At 48.2% G+C, this 18740-nt stretch overlaps 1 protein-coding gene across 2 annotated transcripts in view; it reads left to right on the top strand.

Annotated features, from left to right (window-relative positions):
- Nucleotides 1–18740, top strand: part of PRKCB (protein kinase C beta) — a 199730-nt gene that overhangs the window by 160453 nt on the left and 20537 nt on the right. For both annotated transcript variants that reach the window (XM_035130770.2, XM_035130769.2), the window contains exons 14-16: nucleotides 768–848; nucleotides 2010–2117; nucleotides 14531–14671. In XM_035130770.2, coding sequence (XP_034986661.1) covers nucleotides 768–848; nucleotides 2010–2117; nucleotides 14531–14671 — 330 coding nt within the window. The remainder of the gene's footprint in view (nucleotides 1–767; nucleotides 849–2009; nucleotides 2118–14530; nucleotides 14672–18740) is intronic.

Genomic DNA, 18740 nt, shown 5'->3' with positions numbered 1-18740 from the left:
ATTGAGCATTTGTTCTGATTTGCTTGCAGGGAGGTTAGACGATTTTGCATCAAAGCCAGTGTACTCATCCCACACTTTCCAGTGCATTTCACTGTCACTTTTCTGGTTGGAAAAAAGTCCACTCTTTGGGGAAAGTAGGTTTGTTGCACAAGACCTCCCAATCAACAATTCTTGCAAAACCTGGATTTGCTAATATGTGGTTGAATCACACTGAGAAGTAGTGGCTGTCTGCAAGCACTCAGTTTTGTGGGCAGGTGGGCAAATGACAGGGCTGGCCATGACGCAGGCTGACGCAGTGACTACAGGCAGTGGAAGCCCCAAAGGTGGTGCCCCCATGGGTGACCCACCCACCCCAGCTCCACCACCGGCAGAGAAGCAGCACCGATTTCTAGTGAGAGCTCGCCAAAATCTCACAAGATCTTATGGAGCATGATGGATCTCATGAGATTTCATGGGATGTTGCCAGAAATTGGCACTGATGCTGATGGCAAAGGCAGTGTGGTGGGCTGTGTGGCTGCAGTGGCGATGGATGTGAATTGCTTGTTGGTCTTTCACAAGAAAGGAGGCTGGAGGTCTTTCTTGTTAAGTGCCTAATCCTATTGTTTGTATGCAGTCCCTGGGAAGTCAGCAGGAAATCTGCTTGTTGTCGCTGCAACATGGAATTCCAGTTGGAATAATTTTTGCCTTGTGACAGACAGTGGGCCAAAAACCGTGTGTGTGTGTGTGTGTAATCCTGTGGCTCTGATGTTGTTATCAATGTCTTGCAGATAATCGCTTACCAGCCCTATGGGAAATCAGTGGACTGGTGGGCTTTTGGTGTCCTCCTCTATGAAATGCTGGCTGGGCAGGTAAGGAAATTGGACTGGGGTTTTTTTTGGGGGGGCCAGGTTGTGGGGTTTTCAGTGAGGCCCAAGGGATTGAGCACAACCCAGATTTGGGAATGGCCTGTTTGGTTGAGCTTGTGGAAGGGTGTGTGTGTGTGTGTGTGTGTGTGTGTGTGTGTGTGTGTGTGTGTAAAGCAAAGACTAACAGCCTTCCAAGCTGGGGATTGAGGGCTGGTGGTGGTCAGTGTCTTGTCCCAGCCAAACCCCCAACCTCTCTCCAAATCTGGATGGGATCAAAGCCGTTCACAGCATCATGATACATGGGAGTTGTGTGCTGGTTGCCTGGCTTCTGGACAGAAAGCCAGCAGCATCGTTGGGTGAGCACTTAGGACTGCCATTAGGAGCTTTGCAAACTATGCGGCCACCTGTAGACTTGAATTCTGAAAGCGAAAGGGGGGAAAGAGATGAAGGAGAAATTAAAAAGAAAGGTTAAGGCGGATCAGGGTGCATCAGTTGGAGAAAGTCTGGGCAAAACAGAAGGGGGAAGCATGTACATGCCACCTGGTCTGCTTACTACATTCTACTTCGCCGGTTATGTCACCTGCCCTTCTTTCACCAATTTGGTGAGCTCCAGATGTTTTGAACTACAACTCCCATCACTGGCTGGGGCTGATGGGAGCTGCCATCCAAAATATTTGGAAGGCATCAGGTTAGCAAAGTCGGTTCTACAGCTCCCTATCTCCATTATACCCAGGTGGCGCTGTGGTTAAACCACTGAGCCTAGGGCTTGCTGATCAGAAGGTCGGCGGTTCGAATCCCTGTGACGGGGTGAGCTCCCGTTGCTTGGTCCCAGCTCCTGCCAACCTAGCAGTTCGAAAGCACGTCAAAATGCAAGTAGATAAATAGGAACCGCTACAGCGGGAAGGTAAACGGCATTTCCATGTGCTGCTCTGGTTTGCCAGAAGCGGCTTTGTCATGCTGGCCACATGACCTGGAAGCTATACGCCGGCTCCCTCGGCCAATAATGCGAGATGAGCGTGCAACCCCAGAGTCGGTCACGACTGGACCTAATGGTCAGGGGTCCCTTTACCTTTACCTTTATCTCCATTATACAGAAAGGGATTGCAGCGCACCAGAACTGAGTAGCCCTAAAACTTTTCCTCCTTCTGCTCCCCAATGTTGTAGGCACCATTTGAAGGTGAAGATGAAGACGAACTCTTCCAGTCCATCATGGAGCACAATGTAGCCTATCCAAAATCTATGTCCAAGGAAGCAGTGGCCATCTGCAAAGGGGTAAGAGCTGGTCTGGGTGTGTTGAATGCACAAAGAGGCGGGTTTACCTCTGAGTAATAATACCAGTTGCTGGGAAGCACAGAAGGAGAGAGTGCTGCTGTTGCACGTAAGTCATTTTTGAGGACTTCTTACTGAAGCATCTGGTTGGTCACTGTGAGAACAGGCTGCTGGGCTAGATGGGTCTGATCCTTTGGCCTAATCCAGAAGGGCTTTGCTTGTGTTCTTCATACAAGTTAGCGACTTGGCTTTGGATGTCTGCCATTATCTAATTTACAGGGTCAGAAAGATTCTGGGCTTTAGAGAGGTTGTCCTAATTTGCCTGCAGTTTCCCTTTCAGGCTACTGGAATTGCTGCAGTGTGCATGTTCATCTGAGGTCAGGAACAGAAACCACACAAGGGAAAGCCAGCAATATTTCCAGTATTAGGCGTGGCTCCTCCATTGCAGGGGATTGGGCTAGATAATCATTTCCAACTCTTTGATCCTATGGTTCTATGATTCTATTGTTGTTTCTGTAGTCCGCAGATGTTACATAAATGATTTACATTATTTTCTGCATTGTTTGTGACGTTTGCCTTTCACTGAAATGCACTGAAGCTAATTCTGTAAATAATTGCATTAGTTTCATCTGTAGTGGAGAGTGAGAGAGTTGCAATAGGTTTGATTCAAAGCTGAACTGTAGCTGAACAGAAACAGTACTGACTGCAATGAACTCAGGACAGGACAGAAACTGCTGCCTTCTCAACATCTCTAAGGCTTTCTGATTTGAGAACCAAGTTTACTTGGCCCCATTGACTTAAATCAGGGCTATGGGTCTTCTGCCCAAACTTCCTCCCTGCGCAAAGGATGGCTGTAGTTCTGCAGCCCATCTAAGTCAGGCCAAATGGGGCACATGTTTGGCATAATTTATTCTCCTTCTGCTAGCAATCAGAGATACAAAGGGGAGTCTGACCTTGCCTTTTCACTGGCAGAAAACTGCTGAGCTCTCCTCTGGCTTTGGAGACTTCCGCACACAGTGTAAAGGCAATTTTTGCAAGCAGAATGTGATTCTCCCTCTTGAAAAAATTAATCTCGGACTGCACAGGGCCCTGAATGTCAATTTAACCTCAGGATTGATCATTTGCATTGCATGCATCATCATGAAATGAATGTACCGTTTGGGATGCGTGGAGGAGAGGGCTCCAGGCTAACAACTGGGGTTATTCTCTGGGGCCATGGAGCATTGCTGGGGGCTGAGGCTTCCTCGTCAATTTGCCGCTTTCCGTCTCTGATGTCCTCTTTGCTTTCCTTGCCATTTGGCCAAAGTGCTGCGTGTTAGATTGGAGGAAAAGTTGCTCAGCTGCTCCAGGTTTAATGGGCCATGGATGGTGGGAGGGGGAGGAAGGTACTTTTCCAGGTCACCTGGGAGTTGACTTTGCTCTGAAAATGTGTCTCCGTGTTCCTGTTACTTCAGCCTCCTTCTCCACCTCTGAGGCATTAATTCCTCTAACCCTCACACTTAAACATCAGCGGTGTTCTGACTCTTGTCTGATTATATGACCCTCTTTCTTAAAAGCCAAGGCAGAGAAGGTGCCGGAGGTTTGGATCTGCTCAAAATGGTCTTTAACCTCTTTCCCGTCAGCATCAGCATGTCGTAACCCAACAAGATGGAAGGTGAGCAGAGGAGGGCGACCAAGAGGGTCAAGGGTCTGGAAACCAAGCCTTATGAGGAATGGCAGAGGGAGTTGAGGATGTTTAGCCTGGATAAGAGAAGGCATGGGTTCAAGCCCCCCATTGGGCAAAAAGACTCCTGACAAGATGACCCTCGTGGTCCCTTCCAGCTCTGCAGTTCTATGATTCTGAGAGGTGATATGAGAGCCATCTTCAAATATCACAAGGGCTGTCATATGGAGGATGGAGCAAGCTAAAACAGAAACAGAAACAACAACAACAAAATGATACGCAAGGGGGGAAGGACTGGGCGGGAAGGAGAAAATCCAAATCTAAACTCAGGCACTGGTTTCCGAACAGTTGCTCCTGTCATGACCAGCTGGGGCAAGAGTTCAGGGGCAGGAGGTTCCTCATGGAGCTGGGCATTTAGTAAACTGATGCAATGGGCTTTGCTCCCCATCTCTCTTGCACTGAGGCAATCTTCCAGAATGGCTGCCCCCAGGTGACAGGTGACTTTTTATGCAGAGTAGCCAAGAAAGTCAGAGGGGGCAGCCGAAGCTCATTTTGCCTATAGACCCGCACCCGCTCCTCTCTTCCAGGCTACAGATCCACCTGGAGGGTGCCTTGCACAAGTCAACTCCCCAAATATTGATGCCAGCGCTGCTCCGTGTCCATTAAAAGAGGTTAAGTTGCGATGCTTTGGTGTGGGGAGTGGGGTAGAATGACCTTTCCCCCCTCGCGGCAGCTGTTAGCGTTGAATTTGGCAATACCCAAGAGTCATTACTTTGCGCCCATTGTGTCTGGGAAGAGGAGGAAGGCGGGGTTGGAGATTGGCATAGCGATAAAACTTCCTGTCAGTTTTATTTCCTTTCCCATCAGTCCCGGACTGAAGGCTACCAATTGGTAAGAGACAGGACTGATTAAAACACCTGCTGGGTTTTTCTTTCTTACTTTCAGTAATGGCCAAATGATAAGCCAAACAAGCAATTGTCGGGTGGGGACCGAAGGCTGTTTTACAAATCCTCTTTCTTGCAGCAGGGCTGTGATGGTTTTGTGCCACAGGGAGGAGAGAACAGACATACATATAATCATAGAACTGTGGCGTTAGAAGGGACCTTAAGGGTCATCTAGGCCAGGGGTGGCCAACTCCCAAGAGACTGCGATCTACTCACAGAGATAAAAACTGGCAGTGATCTACCCCCTTTTTTGGGGTTCAGGCAGGGAGGTGGTAAAATGTTGAGCTTTTTTTAGGGGAGCCACAGTTGTTCAGCTTCTTTGGGGGAGCCAATGATCTACCAGTGATCTACCGCAGACGTCCAGTGATCTACCAGTAGATCACAATCTACCTGTTGGACATGCCTGATCTAGGCCAACTCCCTGCAATGCAAGAATCACAGCTCAAGAACCCCTGACAGGTGGTCACCCAACCTCTGCTTAAAAACCTCCAAGGAAGGAGAGTCCACCACCTTCCTGGAGAATCTGTTCCACTGTGGAACAGTTCTTAACTGTCAGAATTTCCACACCCCACCCCAATGTTTAGTCAGAATCTCCTTTCTTGTTATTTGAATCCATTGGTTTGGGACCTTTCCCCTAGATCAGCAGAAATCAAAGCTTGCTCCATCTTCCCTGTGGCAGCTGTTCAGATATTCGAAAGCGGCTATCCTGCCACCTCTCAGTCTTCTCTTCTCCAAGTTAAACATCCCAAACACCATCAACTGCTCCTCATCAGGGCCATCAGGCTTGGTTTTCAGACCCTTCATCATCTTGGTCTCCCTCCTCTGCACACCTTCCAGCTTGTCAATATCCTAAAACTGCAATGCCTGGAACTGGGCACAGTCCTCCAATGGAGTCTACCCAAGACAGACTAGAGCAGGACTATTACACCCCTTCATCATTCTAGACAGCCGACTTCTGTTGATGCAGCCTAGAGTCACATACACAACATACTTTAAAATCGCGCAGGTAGAAATTTATATGTGTACGCACACAAACATGCAGAGATGTGACATTTTCTTGCTCCTGAAAGCTTTTGCTGTGATGTTATGAACAGTGTCAGCCACAGTGTGTGTATCCAGGATGGAGAAAGGGCAGAGATCTTTCTGCTAATGAGCTTCCCAACTGCCTCATTGGCGTTTGTCAGGCTTTGAAAGGGAATTGGCCCGTGGAAAGGGAGGGGGCGATGAAAACTGCCTCTTTGGACAGAGCTTTGCATATGAACACAGAATGGCTTGTTTATTCTGCAGCCCCTTGTTCCAGGAACAATTGGAGAGGGATTTGCTTCTCTCTATCCAATTTGCCTCATGAATGCCAAAGTCAGGTGTCATTTAGGGCAGGTTTGGACAGCAAAGGACAAGCTGCCTGCATTGGCTCTTGAGATCTATGTTGTCTTAAAAGGACCCAGGCAAGGAAGCTGGTGTTTGGGTTTGGGTTTGGGTATGTGCGTTTTATAGAATCACAGAGTTGTCGAGTTGGAAAGGGAACCAAAGGGTCATCTAGTCCAACCCCCTTGCAATGCAGGAACCACAGGTGCCAAATGAGCATGGAGTCTCAGTCCGGTGTGTGCAGAGAGCAGTGGCACAGCCAGCCCCCAGCTTCCTGCCCTGCCAGGACTCCTAGCAGGAGATGAAAACTGTGGGCAGTTCAAGCCAAGGTGCAACGACTTTTACCAGAATGCCACTGGCCCTGGATTCAAGGCAGCCCTGGACAGCAAATCTAATCCTCCTTCATTGCTGGTTGTGCTAAGATATCAGAAATTGTGGCTGCAGGGACATAGGGAAGAAATCCTCCTGCATTGCAAGGGGTTGGACTAGATGGCCCTTGAGATCCCTTCCAACTCCACAATTTTTTGATTCAAAGAAAGTGGTATCAGAGGTGGTGGTGGTGCTTACCTTGAAATCCCTGGATGCCTTCGGATCCTATGTATTAGGTGCTGCAAGGGTTTGTTTGTTTGTTTGTCTGTTTCATTTATCTCCCACCCTTTTTCTCCCAGGAGCTCAAAGTGGCATGTACATGGTTCCCCACTCCTCATTTAATCCCTGTGAGGTTGCAGAGGCTGAGAGGCAGCTACTGGCCCAAGGTCACCCAGTGAGCTTCATGCCAAGTCGGGGAATTTGAACCCTGGTCTCCCCCAGGTCCTTGTCCAACACTCTAACCACTACACCACACTGTCTCTGGAAGCCCAGCGAGTCTTGTATCATGATCTGCATTTGACAGTCCCTTTTTTAAAAATGAAATGTGACCCAAAGCAATTTACAAAATCATACAAACATGAAAACCGAGTATTAAAAAACTCAAAGAAAATGAAAAACCTACAAACACATCCAGATACCATTTGTGTGTGTGTTGTGTGTGTGCATGTGAGTGAGTGAGTGTGTGTAGTCCAACACTTTGCAATGCAGGAATCACAAGTAAAATTTACCCAAACTCAGAAATGATGGGTGTGGCTGCTGGGGTGCTCCAGGCAAGATATCCAGCTTCATGGAAGGCTATTGAATGCCAGCAGCATTGGGAAGCATCTGAACTGGGTCCCACATGACTCCTTCCTCCAGGCATTATCTGCCTGGTGTTGGAAGCCATGTGGAAGGAGCTCCCACGCCCTTCCGGTTATATTGGGAATGTGCCCAGAAAGGCGAGCCCACATTATTTATGTTCACACGGAGGATGTTGCTTGCTGGAAGAGGCCTTTGTAAAGATCTCCAAAGCCTGCTTTCAGCAGAGCTGGTGGCGCCGCATAAATAGAAACACTTTCTTTCATCTTGATATGAGGATTTTAGAATGAGCTTTGAACAATGTGCTGTTTCCAGGTGCACAGATTGCTGGCACATAGCAGGCCCCTCTCCGCACAGGAGGCATGAAATTGCTGGCTTCCTCGATGTGTTCTGCAATATATACGATGCCCAGGAAAAGGAAATGGTGTCCGGTTATCAGGCAGACTGTGGGAATGGAGATCTCAGTGGGCAAGGCTGCCTCTGACCTTTGGGTGGCACCAACCTTTGAACCAATGTGCAGCCTGTCTTTCTAGAACTATGTCAAAACTAGCTGGAAACGGCTTCCGAATTCTGGCAAGGCCACTGTGGACCATCTGGGATATTCTAAAGCTGCTGATCACAGCCCCCACCCCACAATGTTTTAATTTCAGCTTCTCAGAAATGTCGGCAAATACATTTGGACGAGAACACAAACACTCTTTTCTTCATTCCCTCTTGGAGCAGCCGCAGCAAACGTGACTATCCCCAGCTTCCTGTTTCTTCTCATCTCCTGTGATGGATTGCACTACCCACTTAGGTAGGGAAGACAGGAGGTGCAAAAGTTCTGACCTTCCTGAAGAGGGAAGAAGAGGAAGTGAGAGTTGCTTGCAGTGACATGTGAAAAGGATCAAGGGGTCTTAGCAGACCACAAGCATGAGTCAACAGTGTGGTGCAGCAGCAGGGGGCATAGCTACCAAGTACCCCGTTTTCCCCGGGAAACCCCCATTTTTTCATACCGTTTCCCGGCAGTCCCCCGTATCTCTTCGTCTCCCGTTTTTCTCCCTTATATTCTCCTGCCGGCGGCCTTTCCCCCCCCCCCCCTGCTTTGCCCATCTATGGGCACTGAAAATGGCCGGCGCCGGCGCCGAAAGTCGCGTCTACACATGTCCGGAAGTGTGTAGACGCGACGTCCGTTGTTGGCGGCGGCCATTTTTGGTGCCCATATATGGGCAAAGCGACACCGGAAGTTGCATCTACGCAACTTCCAGTGTCACGCAGCTGCCGGTCCTTGATTCTGCAGTCCAGGACTCGGCAGGTATGGCGGGGGGGGGGGAGCTCATACAATTCTAGGTTGCATCAACAAGAAGTCTAGTGTCTGGATCAAGAGAAGTAATATTCCCCCTCTATTCTGCCTTGGTAAGATGACCCCACCTGGAGGACTGTGTCCACTTCTGGGCACCACCATTTGAGAAGGATGTTGACAAGTTGGGAGCTGTGCCGAGGAGGAAATTATCTGGAAACTAAGCCTTTTGAGGAACAGCTGAGGGAGCTGGGTAGGTTTAGCCTGGAAAAGAGGAGACTGAGAGTTGATATGATAGCAATCTTCAAAAATCTGAAAGGCTGTCACATAAGTGATGGAAGCTCGCTTTCTGCTGCTCCAGAGGGGAGGAGACTAGTCCAGAACCAAGGGGTTCAAATGACAAGAAAGGAGATTTCGACTAAACATGGGGGGTGGTGGATTCTGACAGTTAAGAGCTGTTCGACAGTGGAACGGGGACTCCCAGCAGGCTCATCCATGTGAGGGAGAGGGGGGGTAGCACCTCAGGAAGACAGGAGTGGCTATGCTAGTTTTCTACTTGAAATTATCATTTTATAAAGTATTGGGGGGCATCAACACTGTGACCCCACAATCTCTCCTCAGGTACTCCAGTCCATTCTACTGTCTCAAGACTGCCAGCTAGCTTGAGGGCCTCTTCCCACCTGGTTGCCACTGTCAGAACAAGATGCTGGCCTAAGATGGGGCCCCTTTGGCCTGATCCAGCAGGGGAAACTTTATATTCTTACCGCCTCGTTCTGTGACATGTGTCAAAATCAGCACAAGGCTGCACTCCTACGTTAGCATAGGAATAATTGAATTAGCAGCAGATACTTCCAATAAGCAGCTCCTGGGCCCGGCTGTGAATTGTGCACGTTAATTTGGTTTGTATCTACTTGTCAGTTGTGTGCGATGTATCCTGCTTCTCATAGACACAAATTCAGAGCTATACACAGTTCGGAGTGGTGTGGTGCTGGCCTCGTGTTGCCGCTTTTGAACTGCTACGTTTGGCTGGCTGCTGTCTTAATGAAGACTGGTGCCATCCATGTATTTGTCCTTTGCCGTTTTGATCTGCAGCAGTGTTTTAATGTCACGTGAAACGTCATAAGAAACTGACTTATGGTCGGTTCATCATTCCATTGGTCCACCCAACTCACACTTGTCTATCCTGATGGGCAGTGTCTCTCCAGAGTTCATACAAGGAGTAAGAACATAAGAAGAGCCTGCTGGATCAGGCCGAGGGCCCATAAATTGCAAAAGCCACATGGACTTCAACTATGGAGGGAGATTGTAGCCATCATGGCTAGTAGCCATTGACAGCCCCCTCCTCAATGAATTTGCCCAATCCTCTGGAGAAGAGAAGGTTAAGGGGTGATATGATAGCCATGTTCAAATATATGAAAGGATGTCATATGGAGGAGGGAGAAAGATTGTTTTCTGCTGCTCCAGAGAAGCGGACACGGAGCAATGGATTCAAACTTCAAGAAAGAAGATTCCACCTAAACATTAGGAAGAACTTCCTGACAGTAAGAGCTGTTCGGCAGTGGAATTTGCTGCCAAGGAGTTTGGTGGAGTCTCCTTCTTTGGAGGTCTTTAAGCAGAGGCTTGACAGGCATAAGTCAATAATGCTTTGATGGTGTTTCCTGCTTGGCAGGGGGTTGGACTGGATGGCCCTTGTGGTCTCTTCCAACTCTATGATTCTGTGATTCTGTGATTCTTTTAAAGCCCTCCAAGTTGGTGCCTTTCACTGCCTCCTGTGGGAGAGAGTTCCGCAGGTTAACTGTGCACTGCATGAAGAGTCCCTCACATAACATCCCTGAGCTATGGTTGAGAATGAGGAATGTCTTATGGGAGCCTTTGCAGCCTATAAATCATTGCTTTTAAATAAAATAATGGAATACATACACACTGACCGCTCTCTCTCTCTGCCCACATATTTGCAAGCTTCCCCCCCCCCCCCGAGCCATAAGAGCTCTAACAAAAGACTCTAAGGATGCTGAATTCCGTGTCAAGCACCACTCAGTCAGGGATGCACTGGAGACTTGCAGCTCCAACTGTCAGGTGAAGCAGGGCTAGTTTTCTGACGCTGTGCAAAGTGGTGCAGAAGCATTGACGGGTTCCATCTTGCAGAGGGCAAATGATGCCTCTGAGCTAGAGTCTGAATTAAAGCACTGTGAAGAAATGTGTTAGCTGTAGGGGACAAAGCGGAACAGCCTAGAGACATTCTAGGACCTCCTCCTCAACCAAGAGGGGACTGACATCCAGAATCTTCAAAATGCAGTGTTTGTTCTATGCATTGCAAGACATGGGCTCCAAATGCATCATCCTCCATGGTTCTGCCTATTCCCTCTTGCTGCCCTGGGATCTGAAGCCCAAACACATGCAGAAGGCCACTCCTCAGGTCTCCATGTTTGGCATGAGGCTGCCGGTTCATGCCCTCAGCCCTCATCTTCAGCTGAAGAACGGGCCACAGCAACAGTTTTGCACATGGAAGTTCCCTGTTTCAATCCCTGGCATGCCCCCTGCCTGAAACCCTGGAGAGCTGCTGCCAGCCAGTGCTGACAATACTGAGTTAGGTGGGCCAGTGCTACAAATCTATACACAATGAGGATATTTTATTCTACGAAGCAGCACAAACTCAAGACCCCAGTGCATATAAAATGGTGCTGTGCTGTCCTCGCAAACATACTATAGTATATATACCAGGCATCCCCAAACTGCGGCCCTCCAGATGTTTTGGCCTACAACTCCCATGATCCCTAACTAACAGGACCAGTGGTCAGGGATGATGGGAATTGTAGTCCAAAACATCTGGAGGGCCGAAGTTTGGGGGATGCCTGATATATACAATAGTAATGGTAAGGCAGCTAGAATTAGCCTGGAAAATATAATTTCTGTCCCTAGCGCAACACAGCATAAAATAGTCCTGAGCAATTGAGTGCTGGTAATCAGCTGCTTCAATGCATCATCTCCCCTTGTTGAAATGTAGATTGCAGTTCAGCCTTCTAGGTGTTAAGAGCATAGGAATATGAGAAGAGACTGCTAGATCAGGCCAGTGGCCCATCTAGTCTAACATCCTGTTCTCACAGTGACCAACCAAATGCCCCAATTAGAAGACCACAAGCAGGACCCAAACAGAGGAGCACTTCCCCCTCCCTGCTATGGTTTCCAGCAACTGGTATTCAGAAGCATTGCTGCCTCCGATGATAGAGGCAGAGCATAGCCATCGTAGCTAGAATCCATTGACAGCCTAATCGTCCATAAATTTGTCCAATCCTCTTTAAAAGCAATCCAAGTTAATGCCTGCCACTGCCCCCTGTTTCTCGGCCCTGAATCTTCCAGCATTCAGCTTCATTGGATGTCCACCTGTTCTAGTGTCAGGGTTTTCAACTACAACTCCCACCAGGCCCCGCCAGCAATTTTGAAACTGATGGGAGCACAGCTGTGTTGGCTGAGGCTGATGGGAGTTGTAGTTCAAAACATCTGGAGGGCAGCAGATTGGGAGCACAAGGGAGGCAGCTGTAGTCTCTTGCCGTAGAAAATTCCCAATGTTACTTGTCAAGGGGTATGTATTACTGATGGCACTTTTGGCAGAGGTGAGATTTGCACTGGCGACCTCCTAGCTTGTGTCTCTGTCATTTTAGCCACTTCACTCCACTTAAGTTCATGTAAGTGTCACTGGACCCACAAAGAGGCTTGCTTTACCCACCCAGCCTTTAAACCAGCTCTCTCTTTCATATCCCCTTGGTTTATCTAGCCTTTTGCATCCCTTGCTATCTGTCTCTTATCTTGGGGCCGGAGCCGTGTACCACCATCACCAGGATATTAATGTTTCTTCCGAGTCTCTGGGTTCACTTTTTATTTTTCCTGCCCCGCTTGCTGGAGAGTTGGGGGCGAGGGGGCAGGAAGAGATGTTGCCTGGCTGCTTGGAAGGCACATCCCAGCGATAAAGAGCAATAATTCATGCCTCGTCCCTTTTTCGCGGAACGTGCCGTTTCATTAACTGAAGCCTTCGGAGCCGGACGCTGCCAATTCCCTCCCTGTTCTTGGTGTTAATGAAAAAGAGATTCTGAATGGAGATGGCTCCGTGCTAAACCGGGTGGCCGTCTTTGCACTTAATTGCTTTTACAGCGTCAGGTTTGCAGAGATTGCCCTCAAAGTACAAAGCTGCCTTTCTTACCTCTTCATGGTGCCGGGTAAAAGCAGTCCACATCTTGCCCAACCTCTGATCCACTTTCAACTGTAGAATGGGAGTCATTTGCATCCATTTTTATCACTTGTGCCTTCTCTAAAAGCATTCGTGAACCAGAATGGGGTTGTTGTTGTTTTGTTTAATATATATATATATATATATATATATATATATATATATATATATGCGCGCAAACACAAAACAATGTATAATAGCAGATACCCCAAAAAAGAAGAGTAGGAAAAGATAACTAGCACTCAACATAGAGGAACAAATTTCCATACTAAAATTGAACATAATAAATTAATATTACAAGGTTCCAAGTAACACAAATGGGTTTACATTACTCCAGAACACTGTAAAACTACTCCATTTCTTGATAAAAACATTCTATTGTTGTCTTCCCTCTCTGTTTCTCACTTAACCATGCATACTATGTCCCAAATTGTTGTTATCCATTCTCCCATTGATTATGTTTTCATTTTTCCCCATTTCAAACAAATAATCATTCTGGCAGCAGCTAAGAGATGTTGCATTAATTCCCTGTCCTCTATTAATTCAGTTTCTTTAACATAGCCAAATAGGAAAACTAGAGACTCTGTGGGCAGAGCATAGCCAGTTGTTACTTCCATTGCCATTGCTATATCTCCCCAGAATTTTCCATATCCCAGCATTTGTATACATCAGTATGCGAATGATACCCAGCTCTACCTCTCTTTCAAATCAGAACCAGTGAAGGCGGTGAAGGTCCTGTGTGAGTGCCTGGAGGCGGTTGGAGGATGGATGGCGGCTAACAGATTGAGGTTGAAACTTGACAAGACAGAAGTACTGTTTGTGGGGGACAGGAGGCAGGCAGGTGTGGAGGACTCTGTGGTCCTGAATGGGGTAACTATGCCCCTGAAGGACCAGGTGTGCAGCCTGGGAGTCATTTTGGACTCACAGCTGTCCATGGAGGCGCAGGTTAATTCTGTATCCAGGGCAGCTGTTTATCAGCTCCATCTGGTACACAGGCTGAGGCCCTACCTGCCCGCGGACTGTCTCGCCAGAGTGGTGCATGCTCTAGTTATCTCTCGCTTGGACTTCTGCAATGTGGGGCTACCTTTGAAGGTGACCCGGAAACTACAATTAATCCAGAATGCGGCAGCTAGACTGGTGACTGGGAGCAGCTGCCGAGACCACATAACACCGGTTCTGAAAGACCTACATTGGCTCCCAGTACGTTTCGGAGCACAATTCAAAGTGTTGGTGCTGACCTTTAAAGCCTAAACGGCCTAAACAGCCTCAGTCCAGTATACCTGAAGGAGCGTCTCCACCTCCATCGTTCTGCCCGGACACTGAGGTCCAGTGCCGAGGGCCTTCTGGCGGTTCCCTCACTACGAGAAGCAAAGCAACAGGGAACCAGGCAGAGGGCCTTCTCGGTCATGGCACCCACCCTGTGGAACACCCTCCCACCAGATGTCAAAGAGAAAAACAACTACCAGACTTTTAGAGGACATCTGAAGGCAGCCCTGTTTAGGGAAGCTTTTAATGTTTAATAAATTACTGTATTTTAATACTTCTGTTGGAAGCTGCCCATATATTATTATTATTATTATTATTATTATTATTATTATTATTATTATTATTATTATTATTTGCAGCTTTGCAGGCATTCCTGACTGTTCTACGTATATATCCAGTTAAGACATCGCAGTGTCAGGTGAAGCAGAATGAATGTCGCCCACCTAACTCAAATGGTTCGCTATTTAACAAATAAATGTGTTTTCCCCCCTCTGTCTTTGTCTCTCCAAGCTCATGACCAAGCATCCAGCAAAGCGTTTGGGGTGCGGCCCTGAAGGAGAGCGTGATATCAGGGAGCACGCCTTTTTCCGCTACATCGATTGGGACAAACTTGAACGGAAAGAGATCCAGCCTCCTTTCAAGCCCAAATCTGTAAGTTCCTCCCCTCCCGTCTCACTACCACATTTCTCTTCTTCCAGCAGAGACACTCGCTTCGCATCTGCAGCGTACATTCCAAGCACTCTTGTGCCACTTTCGACACTTCCCCCAAAGACACCTGGGAACTGCAGTTTGTCAAGGGCGCTGGGAATTGCACCTCTGCAAAGGATTTTCCTAACAACTCCCTGCACCCTTTAACAAACTAGAGTTCTCGGGATTATTTAGCGGAAGACATGGCTATTAAAGGGGCATCAGGGTGCTTGGAATGCTGGGTGTGGATGTGGCCACAGTTATCACAGCCCCTCCTTGAGCCGGACAATAACATGTCCCCTTTCTTATAGCCGTGACTATGTCAGTAGGGACGCGGGAGGCGCTGTGGGTTAAACCGCTGAGCCTAGGGCTTGCTGATCAGAAGGTTGGTGGTTCGAATCCCTGTGACGGGGTGAGCTCCCGTTGCTGGGTCCCTGCTCCTGCCAAGCCAGCAGTTCGAAAGCACATCAAAGTGCAAGTAGATAAATAGGTACCGCTCCGGCGGGAAGGTAAACGGCATTTCCATGTGCTGCTCTGGTTCACCAGAAGCGGCTTAGTCATGCTGGCCACATGACCCGGAAGCTGTACGCCAACTCCCCGGGCAGTAAAGCAAGATGAGTGCCGCAACCCCAGAGTCGTCCGCGACTGGACCTAATGGTCAGGGGTCCATTTACCTTTACCTATGTCGGTGTCCTGAATTAAGGGCTGCTTTCTGTTGACTGATTCACACATGCAGGCTGTGAGGTGGTCATCCTGTAGGGTCACAGACTGCGGGATGGGGGCTCACATAATGGGAATATCCTCCATCAGGGGTGCAAACTTGAATAAAATATTGGAGGGGGCAAGTAAGCCCTGCCCCATGTAATCAATCACAAGAGACGGCACATGCACACCATTTGAATGGCCATGCACATCAACTGGGGGGGCCTCAAATATCTTATTGGGGGGGCTGAAGGGACCTTGGCGCCTAGGAGTTGGCTCCTATGTCCTCCATACAAATAAAATAAAATAATCCCCAGTACATATTGGGTCCCTGGCATCCTAATGAAGGAATCTTTGGGGGGGGGCATTCAGTCAGAGATACTGGCAGCATCCTACGAGCTTTGATTCATTCACTTCCCACCTGCAGCTGAGATGCAGGTTGGTGGACTCAACCGCTGCTGTTTGCAAGAACTAGGCCTGGGTTGATTTATAGTTCTCTGTAACTCCACAAAACGGCTATGATGCGGGGAGCAGAGTTCCAGGCTCTCTTTTCCAAGGCAAGGCATGGGATGTCACTGTACCCACTCCGAAAAGCTTGCCTGATACGTGCGTGTTCTCTGAGAAGGATGTGCCTGCGATCACTTTCTTACATTAGCTCTAAGTGCGTTCGGCTCGAGAAGGCCACGTGGCGATGCCAAGGTCTCCTGAAAGTCGCCCATGGGAGGCATAGACAACATAACCTTTAGCCAGTCTATGGAAAACACTCTGCTGGTTTCTGTCTGGCCAAAATGCCATTCTTAAATCACAAGCTTGCAGAGAGGCAGGAGCAGCCTCGGTACCAGAAGTGGGGTTTCCTTAACTCAGGCTACATGGGAACCTTAATCCATGCTCTGCTCACCGGGGGGGGGGGGATGGGGAGAAGGGACAGGGACAAAAAGTCCTTCCTTTTCTTAAGAGTTTTGCATTGCACCCAACTGAGACTGTTAGACTTCTGAATGTTCAAATCACCATTGGCTTTTCTCACTGGCTTGTCTGTCTGGGTCTCCTATCCTGGGTCCAATCTCTTCCACCAGTACCTGAATTGGAGTCCCGTGTCATCGTCCCCCCCCCCATGCCTCTCTCTTTCTCTTGGAGAAGGGGCTGAGAAAAGGTCCCTTTTGCTCCCTCGGAACCTCTAGCTCAGCAACTGTACTGTACGCCTGAATCATTCATGACGTGGTAATTCACTCAGCAGGTAAAAAGCAGGCAGGCAGCAGCCTGAATAGTTTATGAGCAGGCACCAAAAGCCAGGGAGAATTCTTATCCCAAAGAGGACCTGGTGTTCGGCCAGCATTTTTGCGCCTGATCCCCGGATAATGGCACGTTCTGCAAACTCCTAAAAGGAATGGGAGTGTGCTCCCCAAGTTTGTACAACCACACTTGGAATCCTAGTGTACAATACTGGTTGCCTTGCCCAAAAAGGGGTACTGAAGAGTTGGGAAAGGTTCAGAAAGGGGCAGTTGAAATGATGAAGAGGATGGAGCCTCTCCCTGAGGAAGAAAGATTGCAGTTTATGGGACTTTTTAGTTTAGAGAGAAGGGAAGTAAGAGGAGACTTGATGGAAATTTTGTAGAATCATGTATGGTTTGGAGGTAGTGGATAGAAAGAAGTTTTTCTCCCTCTCTCCTGATCCTAGAACTTACTCAAGCTGAATGTTGGGAGATTCAGGACACATAAAAAGAAGTAATTCTTAATGCAGCGCTTAGTTGAACTACGGAACTCGCTGCCACATGAGGCAGTGATGGCCACCAACCTAGATGGCTTTAAATGAAGACTAGACAAACTCGTGGACAGAAAAGCTGTTGGTGGCTACTAGCCAGGGTGGCTATGCTCTGCCTCCATGGCCAGAGGCAAGAATGCTTCCGTACGTCAGTTGCTGAAAACCACAGCAGGGGCGAACGTTGCTCATGTGCTTAAATCCTGCTTGTGGATTTCCTGCGGGCATCTGCCTGGCTGTGGCAAGAAAAAGATGCTAGACTAGATGGGCCATTGGCCTGATCCAGCAGGTTTGTCAACTTCTAGTCATCTAGCCGTAGCTCAGTGAAAGCACCTGCTGTGCATTCAGAAGGTCCCAAGTTCATTCTCCAGGTAGGGCTGTAAGAGAATCTCAACGGAAAATCACTGCCAGTCACTAAGCTAGGTGTACCAATGGCCTGACTCCGTATGAGACAGCTTCCTGCATTCCTACTATACATAGAAAAGCCGTGTCTCGGAGGTGGAGGACATCTGCATTATATGCAGGAGGTCCCAGGTTCAAAACCCTGATATTTCCAGTTAGGGCTGGGAAGGTCCTCTGGGGATCTGCTACCAGTCAGTGTGGACAGTATTGAGCTGGCTGGATCAGCGACTCGGTATAGGGCAACTTCCTATGTTTCTCTCTTTTTTCATGAGCTGGTTTGGTTGCTGCTGGACTCTTCCTTTCCTCTTTCTGACTTTTCCGCCTCTTGTTCCCAAGTTGAGCACTCCCTGCATCTCTCGCTCCTGCAGTCTTTTTGCTTTGAGTGCCTGGTTCCTTGTGCTGCACCCGAGAGCAGCCAGCGCTGTTCCTTGAAGCGCCCCAACCCCTCCTCTCCCCAATAATCTGACAGATTGGTTGTGTTTGTGTAGAAGTGGCTGTTCTGACAGGGTCGTGCATGGCTGATCTTTCGCGGCCATCCCTGCATACCAAGTGGCTTGGAGCGAACCTGACGCCAGCTCTCCTTGAGATAATTATGGGCTGGTGGTGGTGGTTGGGTTTTTTTTTATTAAAAAAAATCAAATTACTTCTTTACCTTACATAGAAGCCAGGGCTTGGAGAGCCTGTGTGATCTGAAGGCGAAGGTCAGGCAAGGGGGATGCAGTGACTTTCTTACAAATAACTGCAAAGTATATAGTGCAATCCTAGAGGTGTCTACGCAGAAGTAAGCGCCATTGAGTTCAGTGGGGCTTACTCCCCAGTAAGTAAACATAGGATTGCAGTCTTCATTACAGAGCGATGGCCTTTTTGGATGTAGGGTGTAGGGTTTCAAAGGGTGGGGTGTTAAATTGCTCCAACTGAAAATGGCAGGCCTGTGTTTTTATTGATTTATTGATTTATTAAATTTCTATTCCCCCCCCCCGCCTTCCTCCCTAAAGGTGTACAGGGTACAGTACAACAGAAACAAAATAAAACATATTTTATAACAATTTAAAACCATCTCAAAATGTTTAGAGCATCTGTAGGGAAAATTAAAAGCAATCACATCCCCTCAGTTCTTTTTATTTAATTTCGCGGGTGCCGTGCCCATGGAAGCAGGAATGCTTTCCCACTATT

Source organism: Zootoca vivipara, chromosome 14, assembly GCF_963506605.1.
Source record: "Zootoca vivipara chromosome 14, rZooViv1.1, whole genome shotgun sequence".
Lineage (NCBI taxonomy): Eukaryota > Metazoa > Chordata > Lepidosauria > Squamata > Lacertidae > Zootoca > Zootoca vivipara.
The sequence above is the reverse complement of the archived record's forward strand: the minus strand, read 5'-3'. Positions and strand labels throughout refer to the sequence as shown.